At 44.4% G+C, this 22,482-nt stretch overlaps 1 protein-coding gene across 1 annotated transcript in view; it reads left to right on the forward strand.

Moving 5' to 3' along the window:
• The window catches only part of PARVA (parvin alpha), a 145,895-nt gene that overhangs the window by 78,197 nt on the left and 45,216 nt on the right, over positions 1-22,482 (forward strand). Inside the window, exons 2-4 of the mRNA XM_069471173.1 lie at positions 17,688-17,777; positions 17,860-17,930; positions 21,565-21,667. Coding sequence (XP_069327274.1) covers positions 17,688-17,777; positions 17,860-17,930; positions 21,565-21,667 — 264 coding nt within the window. The remainder of the gene's footprint in view (positions 1-17,687; positions 17,778-17,859; positions 17,931-21,564; positions 21,668-22,482) is intronic.

A 22,482-nucleotide genomic window follows, 5' to 3' on the forward strand; every position in this document is an offset into this window, starting at 1 on the left:
GTACCTTGATGGTGTTATTCAACATGTTCCTGTGACGCCTGCATTTCTCAAAAACTGGTGGGTAGATCTAGGATCGATGGTTGTATGTCTCTTCAGGGAGGGTGGGGAGCATTACTTCTGTTGGTCTCTTTTGTGATATTAGGAGTCATTGCTGATCACTGCCTAATTAGTTCATTAGGCATTTGCAAGTGGTGATATTCTCATTTATTTGTTTCATCATCATTAGCTGAAACATTTATAAACTTTCTCTCATTAGGTATTTGATTAAGCCAGAGGTACATTTTGATTTAGAAAGATAGGATAAATGTTAGATTCTTTCCCTTTATTTACCAGTTTTCAAAATGAGTGGATTTCCTAGCATCCTCTAGAAGTGACAAGAAAGGTGTTGTGTATTGTTTTTCTAGTAACATGATTAGCCCATGGATTTAAATATATTTGATGTGTTTCAGTCCATTGCTGTGATTATCCTTATTGATGCTCTGATTTTTCTGCCTTTGGCCAGCAGCAGCCTCTTTGATACAACCCTACCTAGTAGAAATCCATAGCTTCTTAGTTTCTGGCAATGAGATGTCTCAGGCTCTTCTGATATACTTTCTGCTCTGTATATTTTGAGATGTAGAGTCAGCCATTTCTCCAAGAAGCCCTGATTCCTTTCAGTGGGTAATGGCATTAATATTTAGAGACCACAGTCCAGGTGCTGTGGGTATAGAGCACCAATGTCTACCCTGAACATTCATCCAACCACAGTCACCACTGTGAGCAGTGCCACCACCCATGAGAACCAAGGCCATCAGCACACACCCTCACCTTTCCTCAGGTATCCACCTCCCAGACTCTGTAACACCTGTGAAATAGTCCTTCTCTAGCCTGCTGGGGTACTTTCACCATGCTGTGTGCTCCAAAATGTCCTTTAGTGTCGTAAAGCATTGCGTGGGCCTTTTTTGATTTCCCCTTTCATCATCCTGTCTCTTTTCATCCGTTTGAAACCCAAGGGGATAGCTGATAATTTCTTAAAGGCTCCTCCAACTTTGTGCTTGCACTCTGTTGTCTTGCCAAGTCATTCTTATTCCACTAGATCATCTCTGAGCAGTCTCTCTGTATCTCCCAGAGCTCGTATGTGTTGCTAGGCACATGTTGAGAAAAGGTAGGGACAGGGAAAACTAACACTTATGGAATGCTTACTAAGGCAAGCACTACTCTACTGGGCATTTTATATGTGTTGTGTCATCTAAACTTCATTACAAATCTGTGAGCTAAATATTATGATTCCCATTTTAGAGGGGCAAAAAAGGAAGAGCCCAGGATAACTTAGACTGCCTTATCATGCATGGTAGTCTATATCCCGTGAAGACTTCTACTTGAATGGATCCACTAGGGAATCTCCTTCCAGCCATCCCACAAACCTGCAAAACTCTGCTTTTATCCTGTGGCTGCCCACTGCTTTCAGGATTAAGCCTATACTTGGTATGTTCTGGCTTGTATGGCCTTGACTTAACTCCCTAACAACACCCCACAGTCACGTTACCCTCCAGCTCATCCTCTCCAAAATGTGCTCTGTGCTCTTTCTTGTCTCCAGCCCTTTTATATATCTTGCTCCTTCTTCACCTGGTGAACTCCTAATCCCCTTTAAGAAGCAACTGAAGCATCTCCTCCTTTGAAAAGCCCTCCCTGATTTCCACTTTCAGATGAGTTAAGTGATACCCCTGGACTCCCATAGAGTGCTATGTTATACTGTGGGGCTGGTTCTCATTCATCCCTTTGACCCCAGGACCCAGCACAGTGCCTGATGGAGGAATGTTGCTCAACAATGCTGTTAAATGCATATTTGAATGAATGAACGTGTGGTACCAGCTGCCCCACACTTGCACACATGGGTAAAAATGTCATCTTCTTTGAAATGGTCTTTAGAGCTTCTTGTGGCCTTTGCCACCCTATGCTTCTATTATGTGTGTTTATTTTTGTCTACAAGTTCAATTACGCCCTGGGCCTGGAAGATGCACCTGGAATGAGGCTCCCATCACATTGCCTTGCACATAGTCAAGACTCCAAAATTATCCATTGAATTGAATCAAATGGAAGGTTGTACAAAGGGAAGATATAGTGGAAGTGTCGGGCATGCAATCAGAACGCCAGATAGACAGTTAAAGCATCTTCAGTTTACTACAATTTCTTTTAATAGGTTCTCTGTACAGATTTGCTGTCAACAAGGATTGTTGGCTTAGGGGAAAAAAAGGCGGGTGCCGCAATAACTCATATGCTGCACGACTGACCACATTTTGCCATTTCCAACGCAATAGTCCACTGATCTCTAGTTTTGGACAGGACTTAGTATTAATGTTAAGGAGGTCTAAATTATAAGCAAAATGCCTCAAACTAAATGTCTTAAACCCCTGCTCTCAGAAGCAGCACACATTGCTCCTTGCATTACTGCCTCAGTCTCTTATCCTTCCCCATCCCAGCTTCTCTTCTTAAAGCCCAGACCCACTGACGATTAATGTCCTGGCTGTGGTGCAGAAGGTGGAGCTGTTTATTTGGCTGTGGGACTACTGGACGGGGGAGATCACTCAGGGGCCAGCGTTGCCATGCTACTCATTCGTTCAGTAAATACGTGTTTAGCCCTTACCGTGTCAGGTGCTGACAGTACAGTGGTGGGCAAGGCCTTGGTCCTCTCAGAGCACTCAAAATCTGCAGTACTGGTACTGGTCCGTGGCCCATTAGGGACCAGGACGCAGAGCTCTCCGCATCCCCTGCCCCCGTCCATGGAAAAACTGTCTTCCATGAAACTCGGTGGGGGGTGGTGTGTGCACAGCAGGAGGTGAGTGGTGGGCAAGCCAGCGAAGCTTCATCTGTATTTACAGCCACACCCCGTCGCTTGCATCACTGCCTGAGCTCTGATACCCCGACCTCGGAAAAATTGTCTTTCAAACCTACTTTCAAACCAAGTAGGTTGGGGGTACCAAGAAGGTTGGGGGCTGCTGCTCAAAATAATGGGGGAGATAGGTGTTCTTCAGATACGCACACAGATGTATAATCACACTGTGGTGAGTGACATAGAAAGAAGGGCAGAGATCTGTCTGCAAGAAGGTCTCGCACCACCTTTGCCATGAAGCCCTCCCCGATCCGTCGTGGTGGTGCTAGGCTTACCTGGAGATGCTCCATCACCTGGAGCTGGGCCAGGGTCGGTCCAGCACTTCGGGCATGCATGGACCCTTTCTGGGGCAAGGGTCTATTCTTTCCTAGAACAGTATATGGCATACAGCAGGTGCTCAATCATTGTTTAAGGATGGGAGGAAGGAATGAGTACGTTTTACAAGTGGCCAGAAGTTTCCCCAGAGCAGTGTCATGCCCTGCTGAGAGCGAGCTGCCCAGCCAGCCTGAACTGCATCCTCTCGGACTAGATCTGAGCCAGGCCAGGGACAGGACCCAGGTTCTGATCATCTCCAGCATGGGCATGTCATAGAGCTGGGACTAAGGAAATGTTTACTTTTGCATGGTACTGGCCTACTGTCATAATACAAAGAACAGGATTCTGCAGCCTGATCATTCTCGGTTGCTTCTTCCTTGGAGGAAAAGAGCATGTTTCCTTCCCAGATTTGCTCCTAAAAATATACTCTCTTAACTCCTACCCAGTCTCCTGTGATTTCCCTCCTGGGGAAAGGGGTAGAGGACCCAGGCCCCTAAACCTCTGGGCAGGCATGGCAGATGCTTTTGTACCCCACATCACAGCCTCAGCCACCTGCCAGCCCAGCTGGGGTGGACAGCACAGGGCACACAGTGGGGTGCCACTTTATTCTCACAGCTCCACTTTTCTGTCCAGGGACTCTAGCTTCTGCAGCCCCTCAGCCTGCACCCAGCACAGCCTGGGAGTGCAGAGGGGCAGCTCCCCGGCAGCAACCTCAACCAATGAGGAAGCCTCCTCGAGACACTTTCTGCACAATTCCTCGGAGAGCCCCGCAGGGATTCAGCCCCAGTCACCCACAGGTGACCAGCTCAGTAAGCCGCCATTCTTGTCTCTTCCTGGGTCTCCGTCATACTCTTTGCCCCTCATCCCTTTCCTGAGATTTCTTCCCTGTTTTCAAGCAACTCCAAACTAAGACACTGGAAAAATGAGACAGCTCACTGTTACTGTCATCCTCTAGGGATCTTTTCGGGGAAGTCACCGAAATTTTCTAAACATTGGCTCCCTTATCCATGAAAGAGAAAGAAGGTGGCGTGTACCCTGACACTTACATAGGACTGTGCATAGTTCCCCAGAGGCCCCACATTCCTGCACTTGCCGGGCTGCCCGCCTCAGCGCCCACTGCCCCCCGTAGCTGACAAGTGACTCAGCCTTCGAAGACTCAGCTGTCTCGCCCCCAACACTGGAAACTACCTAAATGTCCAGGAGTTACGGAATGGTTAAGTAATGTATACTGTGTACCTTCAGTAGAGATTGAGGAAGCCTCTTAAAGTGATATTTTTGATGGCGTATGGAAATATAACAAGATTATATGACATGAAAAAGGCTATAGAACTCTGTGTACCTAGTATGTTAAAAAAAAAAGGTATGTGTATAAAATATAGAAAAGGCTTGTGAGAAAATATAATATGTTAACAGTTTATCTCTAAGCAGGATTATTTTCTCTACTATATTTTCAAAGTTCTCATAAATGAGCATGGTTTTTCTTTTATAGCCAAAAAAATACCAATTATTTAAACAAAAATGCTGCTCAAATATCACCCCTTTTTTAATCTGTCCTCACAGAGGCTGAGCCTCCATAGAGTGACCCGGGCAACCCCTGGGGCTCAGCTTACGCAAGGTTATTTGCCATTAAGCTTTTCTCCTGGCACGATGTGGGGATGCAGAAGTGACCACGTTCCCACGCCTTCCCTACAAACGTGGCTTGCAAAAATGGTGTGATATGTATCTTCAGGCCTTTTTTAGAGATGTACATTGTGTTTGGGGAGCATTTCCTCTGCCTAACCTAATAAACTAAACATTTTCATACAAAAAAACAAAAACTGTTACATAAAACTGAGACAACATATAGCGTAGTGTTAAGGATGTGTACTTTAGAGCCAGCTGGCCCTGGATCAAATCTAGGCTCCATTTTCCAGCTTTGTGGCTTTGGCCAGATTATATAACCTCTCTGCGCCTCATTTCCTCATCTGTAAAAAGGGGATAATAATAGTATCATTGGATTGTTAATGAAGATTAAATGAAAGCATCATATCTATGGGCCTGATACTAGGTTAAGTGCAGTGTGTGCGCTCTATCATGATCATCGTTCATGGAAAGAGTTCTCATAAGCAACGCTTCTTCATGATAAACCACTGGCTGACTTCAGACAAATCTGGAATAAGCCCACCAGCAAATTGATCCAATCAGACAGCACACATCATGTCTATTTGCTGACCATGCCTCCCCCGCCCCACCAGCTTGTTTCCACAGAAGTGACGTTACCTCTTGGGAATTCAAGTGGACCAGTAGTTGATGTGGTGTTTTTTTTTTTTTTTTTTTCCTGAGACCAGGTCTTACTCTGTCACTTGGGCTGGAATACAGTGGCAATGTCATACCTCACTGTAATCTCAAACTTCTGGGCTCAAGTGATCCTCCTGCCTCAACCTCCTGAGAAGCTAGGATGACAGGTACACACCACCACACCTGGCTAATTTTTGTATTTTTTGTAGAGATGGGGGTCTCACTATGTTGCCCAAACTGGTCTTCAACTTCTGGCCTCAAGTGATCCTCCCACCTCAGCCTCCCAAGGTGCTAGGATTACAAACATGAGCCACTGAGCCCAGTTAATGTGGCACTTTTTAAACAGCATTGAGCCACTGTAAAAATAAATGACTATTAATAGTCATTTATATGACTATTTAAAATACATATATTTTTAATTAAAAATTGATATTTTTAAGTAGTCATAATACTATGAGTATTAATACATAATAGTACTGTTATGTACTAATAGTATGTACTATAGTACCATTATGCACTAACAGTACTTAATAGTACACATACTATTGAATATTTTAAATAGTATTATGACTATAAAAATATTAATGATTTATTTATTCTGTTCAAGATTAATAAATAAGAAGGATATACACGTGAAGGTCAAAGAGCCACAGAGATTGAGATGAAGACGGGAAACTTGACTCAGGTGGCTGCACAAAGGTGAAGGCCAGTGAGGTGGACAGGCTGAACCGGGTGCCTCTTGTGCCCAGGGCCCTGGTGGCAGCCCGTGGCCTCCAACACGCTCCGCGGTTGCTCCCTCCACCTTGGAAGAGCACTCTGCACTTGGTCAGAACTGTGGGGGCCCTTATCACAGTGCATTGCTGCTTGTGTGATGCAGTTTCCCCTCTCTCTCAAAGCATCCTCCAGGCTCTTAATAAGTGGTAATTGGGTGCCTGACCCTGTGCTGGGCTCTAAGGGCCTCTAAGGTAGCTGGCCTTCAGGAACCAAGCAACCCCGAAAGGCAGGTACTTGTCTCTGTTTTCATAGTTCCTGGGCTAGCCCCTGGCCCTGGAGATGCCCATATCTGCTCATGAGTCAGTGAGCTAAGAAGAGCCAGCTCCACCTGGCTGTCCTTGGTTAGGTCACTTACTGTACCACTTCATGTGGGGTCAAATTCTGTGTTCTCCCCAAGGCTGTCACAAATGCCTAGGGTGTGTGGACACACACACAGGCACACCCATGCACAACTGCATGGCGTTTTCTGTAATAAACTCCCAGCATGGCACATCCTCACCACCCTCTGCTTAAGTAGAAACAGACTTTCAAACCAAGGAAACAGTTCTTGTTCTCAGTCTAAAGAGATAACAGGGCATGGCATGGCACAAGACAAAGAACAGTGATGTACTGTTCCCCTGGACCCTCTGTGCCTGTGCAGTGTTTAAATTTAACTCCCTTGGCTTGCTTGAGACCTCAACCAATGTTTCAATTCTGATTGTTTTGACTGCCCAAAGCCAGCCAATGGTGCTCGCATCTCCGTCCGTGCTCACTAGCAATTGGAGGCCAGCTGTATCACGTGCTTGGCTGAGCAGTGAATAAGTGCCCAGGGGCCATTTGCTTGGCAGCCTTCCAACTCTGCAGAGACTATAAAACCGATCAAAACAAAGACTGGTGGAAACTGTGAGACTCAGGACTATAGATCCTGCTGTCAGCTCTCATCACAACACCAGCCTCTTAGGTTCGCTTTTTTGGCTGTGCTCCATGGGCTGTCTGTCAGACCCTGGTGACTAAGCAGCTGTGTCAAGTAGAGTGCGGTGAGACCCCACCAGTCTGCCGCGGCCACTGAGAGCTGGCTCCCATGTTTACCTGAAGCCATACATTAGGACTGCTGTAACAAGTATCCTTTTCGTTACAAGTCATAAAATCCCTCTTGTGTAAGGGACTGAGTTGGGGAGGGGGACAGGGATTTTGCATTTTCTTTTGGCAATCTCACATGGAAGAAAAATGAACCCACATGTTGTGGGGAAGCATGAGTATTAAGCACAGAACCTGTCCCCTTAACTGAAGAAGCTGTTATAGGCAGAATAATGGCCCCTCGCAAAGGTGTCATGCCCTAATCCCTGGAATCTATGAATACGTTACCTTATGTGGCAAAGGGAAATTGAGATTGCAGTTGGAATTCTAGTTACTAATGAGCTGAGCCTAAAATAGGGAGATCGCCCTGGATTATCCAAGTGGGCCCAGTAGAATCACAGGGTACTTAAAAGCAAAAGAGGAGGTCAGAGTCTGCAATGTGAGGATTCGACACCCCCCCCCCCCCCATTGCTGGCTCTCAAGATGGAGGAAGGGGACTACAAGCTAAGGAATGGGGGAGTTCTAGAAGCTATTAGGAGAGAAAAGGGATTGCCCCTGGAGCCCGCAGAAAGGAGCACAGCCCTGCTGACACCTTGACGTTAGCCCAGTGAGACCCATATCTGTAAGGACAATAAATTTGTATTCTTTACAAATTCTTTACAAAGCCACCAAGTTTTTGATTTGCTACTTCAGCAATGGAAAATGAGTACAAAAGCCTGTGGCATAAAGATCCCCATCAGGAACTACAGGCAGATAAAATTTCCAGAGGGCGACAGACAGACCCTTACTTGAGATAGTAGAAGTGGTCCTGCCAGGCACCCTTACGTTAGAAGAACAAAACAACCGTCTACTTTCTTCCTGGAAACTTGGGTTCTCAGTTGGGAATGAGTACAGATTGCACTGTAGGGCTTCGAGATGATCTTTGTGCTTTGCTTCCTGTACAAATACAGCAGAGCTCCTCTAGAGTCAAATAAATTACCACTGGCTTCTTGCTGATGGGTGGAAACATTTGTGTCCCATAAAATCACGGATTTTTTTTTTTGACATAATAAATTCAGGTTGATTTTTTTTAAAAAATATCTTTTAAAAATAGTTTTAGATTTATAGAAAAATTGCAAAGATAGTACAGAGAGTTTCTATATGAGCCACACCAAGTTTCCCCTCTTATTGCCATCTTATATTAGTATGGTACATTTGTTACAATGAATGGCCAGTATTGATATATTATTATGGTCATTACTGATATATTATTTTTGCTGTATTACTAATATTGATATTATCATTAATATAATATTACTATGTTAGTGCAAAGTTCAGTTTATTTGTATTTCTTTTTACCTAATGTACTTTTTCTGTCCACATTACATTTATTTCATCACGATGTCTCCTTAGGCTTCTCTTGGCTGTGACCTCAGGCTTACTTTTGCTTTTGATGACAGTTTGGAGGAGTACAGGTCAAATATTTTTAGAATGTCCTCCTGTTGGAATTTGTCTGATGTTTTTCTCATCCTTAGGCTAGGATTATGGGTTTGGGGAAGGAAGATCGTGGGTGAAAATGCCATTTTCATCACATCACATCAAGAGTGCATAGTAGCAACATGATTTGTGACTACTGATGTTGGTCTAGATGACCTGGCTGAGGCAGTGTTCGTCATGTTTCTCCACTGTAAAGTTACATGCTTTTCCTCCTTTCTGTACAGTACTCTTTGGAAGAATGTCACCAGGTGCTGCCCACACACAAGGTGTGGGGAGTTATGCTCCCTTCTTTGAGAGCAGAGGCTCTGTATAAATTATTTGGAATTCTATATGGAAGATTGATCTCTTCTAATTATTAATTTATGCAATCATTTATGTCAGTGTAGATTCATGGATATTTATTTTGCAGTTTGGGTTATAATTCAGTAGCACTTCGTTTTGTTGTACGGATTATTCCAGCTTGGGCCAGCTCCTTCAGTCAGCTCTTGCGTGCCTGTAACATCCCCCCATTTTATTTTTCTGAGTACTTCTTACTCCTGCCTCTAGGCTCATCTTGTATATTTCCTCTCCAGTCCTAGAATCAGCCATTTTTCCAAGGAGCCCTGCTTCCTTTTTATTGGAGAATGGGACTAGAAACTAAGATCTGGGCTCTAGGTCTGTTCATTGCTACTGGGGTGTCATTTCTTTTATGTCCTCTCAGCTAAGACAGCAAGGAAATATGTGTGTGTGCACTAACCCATGTATGCTCACCATCTGTACCTGTAGTAAGCTAAACATGTGTTCTTACTGATGTCTCCAACCTTAATCCATTACCATGTGGATCATCATAGCCTCCTCCCCTTGCTCATCTGTAACCTCCCACTCCAACAGTGAGAAACCTGGTTCCCACCATCCATTTATTTAACTGTTCAATTGCAGTTTACACGTGTGGCAGTATCAGAATTGTTAACCCATAGCCCCATGGGAAACAACTTTAGAGTACAAAGTATACTTGGGAACTATACTTGGGTATAGTTCCTTTTGCCTTTGATCTTACAGACTCTACTCATTTCCAGAGATACTTAGGTCAGTACCATTCCCCTCTCCTGCTTCAGTTAGGTTGTCTCATACATTTGTAATACAGTCAGATTCTGTTGTCACAATATGTCACAATCTGTCACAATCTGTATTCCAGTCTTGGGTCCTGACCTCCTAAATGATTTTTTAATTTGCTTACATTAACATTTACTCCTTGCGATGGTTTGAATGTTTGTCTCCTCTGAAACTCATGTTGAAACTTAATCCTCAATGTGGCAGTATTGAGAGGTGGGGCCTTTAAAGAGGTGAGGGGGCTGGCATGCTCTGCCCCCTCACCTTGTGTTGCCCTGTGCTTCCTCAGAACTCTGTAGAGTTCCCACCAGCAAGAAGGCCATCACCACATACAGCCCCTTGACCTTGGACTTTTTAATCTCTGTAACTATAATAAATAAATTCATTTTCTTTTATAAATTACTCAGTTCTAGATATTCTAAGCAACAGAAAATGGACTGAGACATTCCTAGTGCTGTAAAATTCTGTGGGTTTGACAAATCCATAACATCACTTATCCACCATTACAGTATCATGCAGAACAGTTTCACCACCTTAAAAATCTTCTGTGACTATTCAACATTTCCCCCAATCCCCTGGAAACCAGATCTTTTTACTCTCTCTACTTTCACTTTTTCCAGAATGTCGTATACTTGAAATCATATAGTATGTAGCCTTTTCAGACTAACCTCTTTGACTTAGGAATATTATGCATTTAAGGTTCTTCCATGTCTCTTTATGGCTTTATAGTCTATTTCTTTTTATTACTGAATAATATTTGATCATATGGATGTATTACAGTTTATCCATTCACCTATTGGAAGATATCTTGGTAATTTCCAGTTTTGGGCAATTATGAATAAGGCTGCTATAAATATTCACATGCAAGGTTTTGTGTTAATGTTTTTATTAATAAATCAGATGGGTAAATACCTAGGAACACTATTGCTGGATTATAAGGTAAAACTGTAGTTTTGTAAGAAAATACCAAACTGTCTTCCAAAGTGGATGTACCATTTTGCATTCCTAGCATTTAGTATTACCAGTTTTTTGGATTTTAGCCATTCTAATAGGTAGATAGTGATACCTGATTATTGTCTTAATCTGTCATTCGATGATCACAAATGATGATGAACATTTTCTCAGATGCTTATTTGCTATCTATATGTCTTCTTTAGTGACATGTCTGTTCAGATCTTTTGCCCATTTTGTAGTTGAGTCATTTGTTTTCTTGTTTTTCAGTTTTAAGAGTTCTTTGTGTATTTTGCATGCAAGTCTTATCAGATGTGTATTTTGCAAATATTTTCTCTCAGTATATGGCTCATTTCATTCTCTTAAGTGTTTTTCATAGAGTATAATATTAATAAAATACAACTCATCAATGTTTTTCATGGATTGTCCTTTTGGTGTTGTATCCAAAAACTCATTGTCAAACCCTAGGTTACAGATTTTCTATTTCTTTCCTAGAACTTATATAGTATTGGGTTTTATCTTACGTCTGCGATCATTTTAAGTTTTGTGAAAGATGTATGATCTGTATCTAGATTCATTTTTCTGCATATGAATACCCAATTGTTCTAGCACCATTTGTTGAAAATACTTTCTTTTCTGCATTGAATTTCCTTTGTTCCTTTGTCAAAGATCGGTTGACTGTATTTGTATGAGTCTATTTCTGGGTTCTCTGTTTTGTTTCATTGATCTATATATCTGTTCTTTCACCAATACCATGCTGTCTTGATTACTGTAGCTTTATAGTAGTCTTTAAGTCTGGTAGTGTCAGTCTTCAACTTTGTTATTCTTGTTCAGTATTGTGTTGGCTACTCTGGGTCTCTTGCCTTTCCATGTAAACTTTAGAAACCGTTTGTCAATATTCACAAAAGATCTTGCTGTGATTTGACTGATACTGCATTAAATCTATAGATGAAGTTGGAAAGAATTGACATCTTAATATTAAGTCTTCTAATCTATGAACATTGAATATCTCTTTGTTTATCTGGATTTTTGATTTCTTTCATCAGGGTTTTATAATGTACATATCAATCTTGTACTTTTTTTTAGATATATACCTAAGTGTGGCATTTTTTGTTACTATCAATGATAGTGTTTTTCAATTTAAATTCCAATCATTCATTGCTAGTATATGGGAAAGCAATTGACGTTTGTATTCACCTTGTATCCTGCAACCTTCCTATAATAGCTCATTAGTTCTAGGAATTTGGGGGTTTTTTAGTTTTAGTTTTAGTTTTGTTTTCTTTTTATGGTTGATTCTTTGGGATTTTCTACATAGAAAATGTCATCTGCAAACAAAGACAGTTTTATTTCTTGCTTCTCAATCTGTAAATCTTTTACTTCTTTCTCCTGTGTTATTGTCCCAGCTAGAACATCTAGTGTAATTTTGAATAGGCATGGTTAGGGGAGACATCCTTGTCTTGTTCCTAGTCTTAGAGGAAAACCATCCGGTTTTTCACCATTAAGTATGATGTTAGCTGTAGTTTTCTTTTTTGTAGTTGTTCCTTCACCTTGGTTTTTCACATAGAGAACAATTGCTGGGACTCACCAAATAATGTAGTTGTCTTTAGCTGCCAAGAACTTCTGTGGGGGCCCTTGAACCATTTAGAAATTAAGAGCTTTGGTACCTTTCAAGTGGATTAGAAATTAATCATCAGAGTCCTCATAAGAATCTAGAGTAGTCTGAACATCTTACTAGGACCCACTGGCACTGAAGGAGGAAGAATATCCTGACTTTTTCTTGCCTTTTCTCAGTATGGTTTTTTGCAACCACAGATACAGTGAGCATGGTTCAGGAAGTCCTGGAGAACAGATGAATTCAAGACCCTTAACACTCTGGACCCCACCTATTTACCTGTCCCTTCCTCCTCTTTCCCCTGTGCACCCCCCACATTCCCTATGCTCAGACACATTCACCACTCTCTCGACACCTGCCTTTTGTGATATACTCTGTTAGATGAAAATTTACATTTTTCAAGATCCAGCTCAAATTTTCTCCTTTTTGGGAATCCTTCCCAATCTTCCCCATCCAAAGTTAGCCTCATTCCACCTGAGCCCCTGCAGCCCTCTAGTTACGTATCTATCACCTCTGAGGACAGCACTCTGCACATTGGGTCCATGGGCCTACCTCTCCCACCACCTATGAGCCGACTGACATGGGCCCATCTCAGATTCCCAAACTTGTGTCCCCGGTGCTGGCATGGGGTCTGCTTCAGAGGAGGGGCCCAGTAATGATTATTGGTTGAATTAATGAAATTCCTGGCCTTCTGGAGACCTGTCTATTCTTTTCTCCAAATTCATTTTCCCCTTGGTGTTGAGTCCCTACACGTATCTTGGGTATAAGAGATGCCTGTAACTATTCTGTTTCTCATGGGAAAAAAGGAGGGGAAAATTGCCATCCATTGTAGCCCTACTGTACTCACTCACTTTAGAATCCTGGGTGTCCCCATGTATCAGGTAGTTTGGGCTCCAAGGCCCAAAAAACACTTACTGTACTGGGTTAAACAATAAGGGCATTTATTTTATTTCCTATAACAAAACATATAGAGCTAGAGTGGTTCCAGGCGTGGTGGCTTAGAAGTATCAACATGAATCCCCTCTTTCTACCTTTCTTCTCTGACAACCTCAGCATATTAGCTTCTTCTCTGAGCTTACTCACCTCATGGCTACAAAATGGCTGCAACAAATCTGGGCATGACCTCCTGATGCAACAACAATTAGAAGAGAAAGATGCCTTCCCTTCCTTGGGCCTCTCTTTAAAATGGAGGAAAACTATTTTTAGAAGCTTCTGGAAATTTCTCACAGCTCATTGACCAGAATTAACATGGCAGTGCTTGAGCCAACTGCTACTACAGGGATTGAGATCATCATGATTCCTTTAAACCAATCAGGACCTTACCTTGAGGCATAGGAGGGAGGGGTGTATCCTGGCACAAAACGAAGGCTCTTTCAGCTGAGAAAAATGGTACATACTGGGGAGGAAACCAGCAGTGTCAGCTACACCCTTGTTTTAGAGAGAATTGTTCCATACGGGATTTCAGGGAGGTTAAGCCACTTACATAATGTCCCACAGCTGATAAAAATAGAAGTCGGATTCAAATCCAGCTCTTTCAGACTCCAAAGCTCATCCATGTACTTTCTGCTGCGCAGCTAGACCAGGAGTCAGACTGTTTCCCAGAGCATAAAAGCCCCCTTTCTCGTGAGGAGCGCTTCGGGAGTTGAGGCAATCTCGCTGCTTTCCCGAGCCCGACCTTCAGCCGGGCATTTAATCTGTTTATTAAGTTATGACTAATGGTGCTGCGAGACACGGAGGGCTGCACATTCGGACCTAGTTTTTTAGATCGTGAGAGGAGGTTCAGGGGATAAACATCATATCCACATCCTGCACCGAGAAAACTCGATTGCAGCTCTTTCTCTTTCAGAGCGCGAGGATTGGCAAGCGGCTTCTGCTGGGTCCTGCTTTGGTTTGGTGGAAATGAAACCTCCAAAGCAGGAGGGCTGTTTTGGGAAAGTGGCCACTAATGGGGCCCCACGAGGGCGGGGTCAGGCCTGAACCGGGCAGTTTGCATATTCAGTTTTACAAACAGTTGGCACAGAGTCAGCGGTTAATGGAATGGGAATGATGTTCCTGTACCAAATCATTTCCTGAAAAAAAATTTCCAATTGCAAACATATCTCAGCCTTTCTTCTTAAGTTTGTTATGTCTCTGTGAGTGAATTAAAGAGGGAGGGCGGAGGGGCGTGTTTCTGACTGGGGCGTTTTCATCTGAAAACAGTTTTAACAATGATCTACCCGTAAAAAGAGATCCAGTTCAGAGCCACCTTTAGGAGTTCTGGCTGCAAATAGTGCTTCTAGTCACACTTGAAAGATGTTTAAATCCCTCCATATTTACAAATTGCCTCTTGCTATACAACAGTCTTGGGACAGATATGGCCTTTCTCCCCTTACAAAATGTAAGGTGGAAATGCTGCCCCAGAAATGTGCACGTGCACACAGGATCAGGCTGAAACATAAATACATCCCCCCACACCCACACACACAGAAGGTGAAATCCTTGCATCCCATACACTGCTTTGGCAAATTATGCTCAACTCATAACCTGTGCAGTTGAAGGGTGGTCTTAACAGTTTGGATTATTTAACAAATATTTCTTGAGTGCTTACTATGTTTGAGGTATTGTTTTAAGTACTAATAATAGCAGCATATATGTATATAGCTCTTACCAGGTGCCAGACACTTTTCTATTTTGCTTATGTGAACTCATTTATTCTTCTCAAGACCCCTAGGAGGCAGGCAATATTATGATCACTCCCATTTTGCAGATGAAGACTCTGAGGCATAACAGCTTGATGAACTGCCTAAAGTCACATAGCTAGTAAGGGGTAGATCCTGGATTTGAATGTAGGCATCGTCAGAGGGTTTTGAAGCTCATAGTTAGGAGTTGGGTTTTATTCTGAATATGATGGGAAGCCACAGGAAAGTTTAAAGCAGGAGAATGTATGATCCTATTTACATTTTTATAGAACATCTGGCTGCGCTGTGGGAAGTAGGTGGGGTAAGGGAGATGCAAGAGGAAACAGTAGACCAATCAGAGGGTGGATCTGGTGGTCCAGGTAAAAGATAACAGTGGCATGAGCCAGGATGGTGGAGCGGGAAGAGGGTGAGAAGTGGTTGCAATCACTTCCTCGTGTGGAGGTGGAACCAACACAACTTGCCAATGTATTCGATATATGCAAAAGGTGAGGGAAAAGGAGAATTTAAGGTGATTTCCTCAAATTTTGGCTTGAACCATTGTGTCAACAGTGGTGCCATCTACTGAGGAGGATAAGAATATGGGAAGAACAGGTTTTGGTGCTGTTACGGTGGATGTGAGGGTGTTGAAAATCACAAGTTCTCTTTTGGATGTGTAAATTTAAGATCGCTGTTAATAGACTTAAGAGGAGACACTGAGTACATAGTTAGATTCACAAGCTTGGGGGTCAGGGTCCAGGCCTGGGCTAGAGATTTAAATGTGGACATTGTCAGCATTTCAATGAATGGGATCACCTAGGACACCACTGTCCACTTGAACTTCCTGTGCTGGAAATGTAAAATGTGATTGGTGCAACTGAGGAACTGAATTTTTAATTTACGGAAATTTAAATAGCTCACATGGCTAGTGGCTACTGTATTGGATAATGTAGACCCTAGGGGAAGACTATAGCTACAGGGGAGAAACTCCTGAGCAGGAGCAAGTGTCTTCACTGGCCGGTAAGCCTGGCCTTGCATCCACATTTAAGCATGACTCTATTTCCACTGCCCTTTGCATGCATAGCAGTGCTTGTTAACAAAGTGATGAAAATTGTGCTTCTTTGTGAGAAATAACCTGGAAAAGAAAGCAAACTGGTAGTTCTAGGAGAGACATTAGAAGAAATTATAGAAATCTAAGGAAGCAGTTGTTCTTAGCTGGAAAACAAATGCAACCCCATACTTAGAAAAATATGAGTGATACCTTCAAAGCTTAAACGATTTTTTGTTATATGGAGGAGAATTCTATGGAATGGTGAGTGTCTGTGAATTTGGAGATTCAGGATGGTGACTGGCTAATGTCCTATGTGAATGTCAAAGGCCCACTGCAAAAGGACTTAGTACCAGCCGCACCATGTGAGATTTGTCTCTTCAGGGTAGCGTGTGTTTCACTGTCTTTGTTTGGCAGTCTCCGCCCTGTCCAACTGCAACTATCAGTGAGTCTGCTGATATGAAAGAACTCTTTGTAAGGGGCTGCCTTGTGCTCAAGAGTTCTTATAAGTCTATGCTGGCAACTGGTGAGGCCAAAGTCAATAAAAAATAAAATGGAAAGATGGGATGTTGCTTTTGTTCAGGTTGATTGCAGCTGCCATATCAACTCTTTAAGAACCTCTTGGTGACCAACGCCTTCTGGAAAAATGGCCTTTCTGTGCTTAATTGGCAAAAAGTAAGGGGATTTAAGTCACTGCTTTTAGGAGGGGTAATCCAAGGTCAGCACTCATCAAGTATGTTCGTACAACTGGTTTTGTGGCAGGAATTCTTTTGTGCGAAGGCTCCTTGTGGGGGCTGGGTACTTGGAACAGAGTAGGCTGGTGGTCTTCAGGGGTCAATGACCTTTTTTTACTTTTCTTGAGGAATATAGATTTCTAGGATTCAAACACTGTACAAGAACTTTCTGGTCATGCAGTCCAGCTCCTCATTTCCAGCTGAGGAAACAGGCCTAGAGAGGTGAGGCACCTGGTTGCAGGGCCCACGGCTCCTTAGATCTGAAGAGGCCAGGACAGAGGCGTTTCTGAGCAGCAGCTGCGGTTGGGTAGAAAAAGGAGGGAGGTTGGATAATCGGAAAAGGACCTCAGGAAACCAAACCAGGAGAGAAGTCAGAGGAAGGTTGAACAGAGATGGAAACGGCTTACAATGCACACAGAGCCTCAAACTGGTGACCTCTCCCATCCCATCAATAGTCACTGGGTAGCCCTGGGCCCCAGACAGGAGGCCGAGAGGCAGGCAGAAGGCTAGACTGCAGAAAGAAGTCGGTCTCCCACCTTGTTCCTGTTTATTCCGAAATCTTTTCTGAGAGGAAGCAGATTTCTGTGCTGTCAAGACCTCCCAGTTTCTCCATGGAAATCGAGTGGGGTGCCAGTTGGAAGAGGTGAGATTAAGGGGACAATTGGGTCCTTTCAGCAAGGCGAGTCCACAAATTGATTGCAGGCTGAGTAACGGCTGTAATCTAACCATAGTGAGTCTTTTCCTCCGTATCAATATTGAACACGCTTGTTTCAGTGATCCAGCCCCTGCCATCGGTCGGCGGCACGTGACCCGGCTCTCCCTTTTCTTTCAGTCTCCGAGCTTCAGGAGGAGGGAATGAATGCCATCAACCTGCCCCTCAGCCCGATCCCCTTCGAGCTGGACCCCGAGGACACGATGCTGGGTAACTGTGCCTCTTGTCTCTTTGCATTTGCTTCGCACTCTCGAGTGTAACCACCCCCACTGACTTCCTTTTCTTTTTAAAGAGGAGAATGAAGTACGAACGATGGTGGATCCAAACTCACGCAGTGACCCCAAACTTCAAGAACTGATGAAGGTAAGAAGAAATGAGGACGGGCTGCAGGTGCCCCGTGGGCCACTCAGAATGAAATGTCCCAGTGGCCCCGGCCCTCAGGCAGCTCGCGGTCCAGTAGACAGCCCTCTAAAGTTTAACAGGTTGTGTAAGCGCAGCATGCGGTGAATGCCCAACCCATGGCATTGGTCATAAACACCAGAGAGGTCAGCGCAGGGAGGCTCACGGGGCAGATCTCAGAGCGCACCAAGTTCTCCTACTGCCTTTCTCAAGGCCCCTCAGCATCACCCTGTGGAGTAGGAATCAGTATCACCCCCATTTTACAGATAAGGAAACTGAGTCTCAGAACCCCCAAAGGGGTTTGTTTGTGGTCGTAGCTGAGTGGAAGAGATAGAATTCAAACAGAAATAAAGGAGATTAGCTGAAATATTGTGCGTAACGTACCTGCACAGTGGCAGGCATGCACTCACCCCTCCAGAACTGCTCCCGTCTTCCTCCTCTGTATTCCTAGTTCTGTCTTCTTCCTCTTCAACTTCACCAAGCTGCACTTAAGACAAAAAGGCACTGGATGTCAGAGTGATCCGTTGCCAATGCAAATCTGGTGTGTCATTATCCTGCTCAAGACTTGTCTGTAGTCTCCCGTCCCCTGCGGGTCACAGCCCACACTCCTAGGGTGGTGTTTGGGGTCCATGCTCTAGCTGCCTCTTCAACCTCAGATCGGCCCTCACCTGGCAACACAGGGACACCAGACCTGCTCAGCCCACCAGCCTGTGCTTGCTCCCAGCACGCCCCGCCCTGCCCCGCCTTGCTCGTGCAGAGCCCTCGGACCAGCATGCTCTGCCTGCTCTCGACTCCAGTGCCGTCACTCAGGCCCTCCCTGCTGCTGTGGTCCCTGTCTAGCTACTCATATGCTTCTCTGTCTCCTTTGCTAAATGGCGAGCTTCCTGAAGTGAGAGACCATCTGTGGTTTCATTGTACCCCCAGAATTCAGCACAGGATGTCACATATAGCAGGTATTTAATAAACACTGGAGGGAGGAGGGGAGGAAGAAGCAGGGTATGTGGATGGGTAGGAATCTCAAAAGCAGCCAGGCTGTTCAGCAGTATTGTCCCCATGGTCGAGGGTTCCTCGGTAGAGCAAACCCACTTGAGAGTTGGGCCACCTCACTAGGGACTGAGGGCAGTCTTTTCAGATGTATAAATGTCCCTTCTGTCTGTTCCCTGCCTGAGTCTGTGCCGTTACCCCAGAGTCCAAGGAACTAGAGAAAGAAAGTGGCTGGGTTGCGCATGTGAATATCTGGCCCTTTCCTTATACAGTCTGTGCTGCACCCATGGATGGCTGCCCCCAGCCCATTGTGCCCCTGAGCCCTCGTGTTGCTGTGCAAAGAGAAGGTGGGACAGCTGCAGGTCGAGGCTCTGCCTGCCGTCGTACCTCTCTGAGGGTGCTGGCAAAGGGGCTGGCCCCCTGCTTGTTCCTGCGCTGGAACGGGCATGCCACTACTTGCCCAGGAGACCTCTGAGGGTGAAGACAAGGTCAGGGCAGGCTCCAAACAGTTCAGGCGTCAGCACTGATCTCCCAGACGCAGACCTGCACACAGGCCCAGTTTCAGGGAGTGGAAGATGGGAGACGTGAACTGTGGCACACAGGCCTGAGCCCCACGGTGCGGTCCAAAGGCACGGCATCACAGCGTGGGCCACCTCCACACTTCCACATCTAGGCTACTTTGAGCACCGTGAAATCCTGCCCTTCCTGGTCAACTCCAAGTCTTTTCTTAAGAGTCTCCTCAGGAGCTGGGCATGGTAGCACATACCTGTAGTCCCAGCTACTGCGAAGGCTGGGGCGGGAGGATTGCTTGAGCCCAGGAGTTCAAGGCTTGCAGTGAGCTGTGATCACACCTGGGAGTAGCATTCCAGCCTGGGTGACATAGCAGGACCCCAACTCAAAACACAAGCATAAGCCTTTCTGGAAGCTCTCCTCATTCCTGCCCACTCCCAGCTTGCGGGGGAGCCTCTACAGGACGGAGACTGGGTCTTACCGTATTGGATTCAAGGCAGTGCCTGGTATGCCTTGGGACAGTGGACCAATGTGCTGTGAAGCCCCCACGCTCGGACCACCTTGGGATGGAAACGCTGCCTGTGTTATAAAAGCAATGCATTTATGCTAAGGCAAATAAGTTAAACACAAAAAATGATGTCCTGTATGATTCTGTTTATAGGAAACTAGAGACAGGACAAAACTGTAGTGGCTTCCTGAGGCCTGTGGTCAGGGGAAGGGATTGAGGACACAGGGACCTACGCCAGCATCTAGGGTGAGGGGACTGATCTGTATCTTGATTGTGGTGGGGGTTATACAACTGTGTATAATGACCAAAACTTGTCACTGTATACTTAAAATTGGTTAATATATTATAGATTTGATTTTTGATTGTGTATATATAATATCTCAATAAAGAAAAAATTTAAAAGGCAGTACAGTCGGCCCTCCGTATCCATGGGTTCCACATCTGTGCATTCAACCAACCAGACAAAAAATATTCAGAAAAAATAATACAAATAAAAACAAAAATACAGTATAAAAACTACACTGCATTTACACTGTATTAGGGATTATAAGTAACCTAGAAATGATTTTAAGAACATGAAGGATATGCATAGGTTCTGTGCAAATACTACCCCATTTTACATAAGGGACCTGAGCATCCACGGAGTTTGGTATCCATGAGGGGTCCTGAAGCCTGTCTCCCTGGATGCTGAGGGACAACTGTATACAAGTTTTAGTTTTCTTACCTGAAAAATGAAGATAATGATCTGTCCTCTCAGGGGTGTGGTGTGGATTAACTGCCACCGCTCAATGCCAGGCACACAGTAGGCTTCAGGTCGTGACAGCTGCTAAGAGAAACGAGAAAGGGGACAGCACCTACCCCATGAGAAGCGTCTTGGCTTGGAGAGGAGGATGTTGCTTTAGAGCAAGGTGGATGAAGGTTCTGCTCCTGTCTCCACCTCTCGCTAGCTCTGTGACCCTGGGTAAACCTGTTTACTTCCATGCTTATTAACCCTCCAGAACATGGGGATGACAATAACCACCTTGTCAAATGTCATAATGGGAGACTGCTTTATTTATTAATAAGATCTGCATTTCATTGAATATTTGGCCTTTGCCATAGGTAATATTAATACTTTTTCACCACCTAATATAGGAGACACTTTCACGCTCAATTTTAGAGATGGGAAACAGAAAAGATAACTCGCTTGCCTTAGATTGACAGATCACAGGGGAGTGCATGCACCCACCCACACACAAGTCCATAGGTCACAGAAGAGCACACGCACACAACCAGTTAGTGGGTAGAGCTGGGTTTCAACCAGTTTGTATAGCTCCAAAGCCCATCCCTTTGCCTGGCACAAAGCCACACACTGTGAATGTCACTTGCATTATGGTAAGGAATGGTGGAGGCCAGAAGAGATTAGCAGGGACACTGGTGCCGCCAGCACTAGAAGGCATACACCTGAAAATTAACAAGGCTACTGGCGCTCACACTCCTGGGTCATCTGGATAGTTCTGCTGCTTTTAAAATCTGAAGTTCATGTAGATTTTAATTGTTCAAGATAAGAAAGATGGCCTATAAAAAAATATCCCATAACTCTTACTCTCTGTGTAGGTATTAATTGACTGGATTAATGATGTGTTGGTTGGAGAAAGAATCATCGTGAAAGACCTGGCTGAAGATTTATATGATGGACAAGTCCTGCAGAAGCTTTTCGGTAGGAGGAGAATTGAGTGTTGCCGTGGATGTCTTTGACCTGAAGCTGGATGGATGGATCACCTACTCCTAGCTGTAGAGTTACTCTCAGTTCATAGCAGCTTACCTGGGAAGGGACTATGAATGTGTAGAGTATGAGATAACAGATCAATGAAGGCTTTAGATGTGCTCTTAGAATCTGTTGTTTCTCATGAATGAATTGCAGAGGGAATCCTGATGATTTGATGAGCCTGTCCTTCTAGCAGCCAAGGGTCATCAGTTGGGTAAATGAAAAGACCCTACCGTATAGCTGGAAAACACATCTCATCCTCTCCAGAAAATTGTGCACTTGTGGCCTTTGTTGATGTATTTACATGTGGGGGTGCGAGTATGCACTTTTAGACCTCGGTAACCTATGGACCTGTGTGTTTGTGTGTGTGTGTGTGTGTGTGTTCCTCCCTGGGTCACTTCACAGCTGTTCATGTGAAAATGTAAGGCCAAAGGGAAGAGAAAGCTGTTTCTTCCCCTCTGAGTTAATAGAATCCCCTCCCCTCCTCCTTGCCACCTGCCCCCATGTATATGGGGGGTCACCTAGGCCCATTTCTTCTTGCTCAAAAACCTCTTCCGAATCCATATTCACTGCCATGGTCACTTACCTGAACTACTGAAAACCTTCCAAACTCACCACCACCATATTCCATACACAGCTAGCCAAGGAACCATTCTAAACCACAAGTCCAATCTTGCCAGCACTTCCTGCTAATGCTCAGTGGCTCTCTCCTGCCGGACAAAGTCCAGACCCCTTGGCACAGCGATCAGAACATTTCGTCATCTGAC

Source organism: Eulemur rufifrons, chromosome 6 (assembly GCF_041146395.1).
Source record: "Eulemur rufifrons isolate Redbay chromosome 6, OSU_ERuf_1, whole genome shotgun sequence".
NCBI classification, from domain to species: Eukaryota; Metazoa; Chordata; class Mammalia; order Primates; family Lemuridae; genus Eulemur; species Eulemur rufifrons.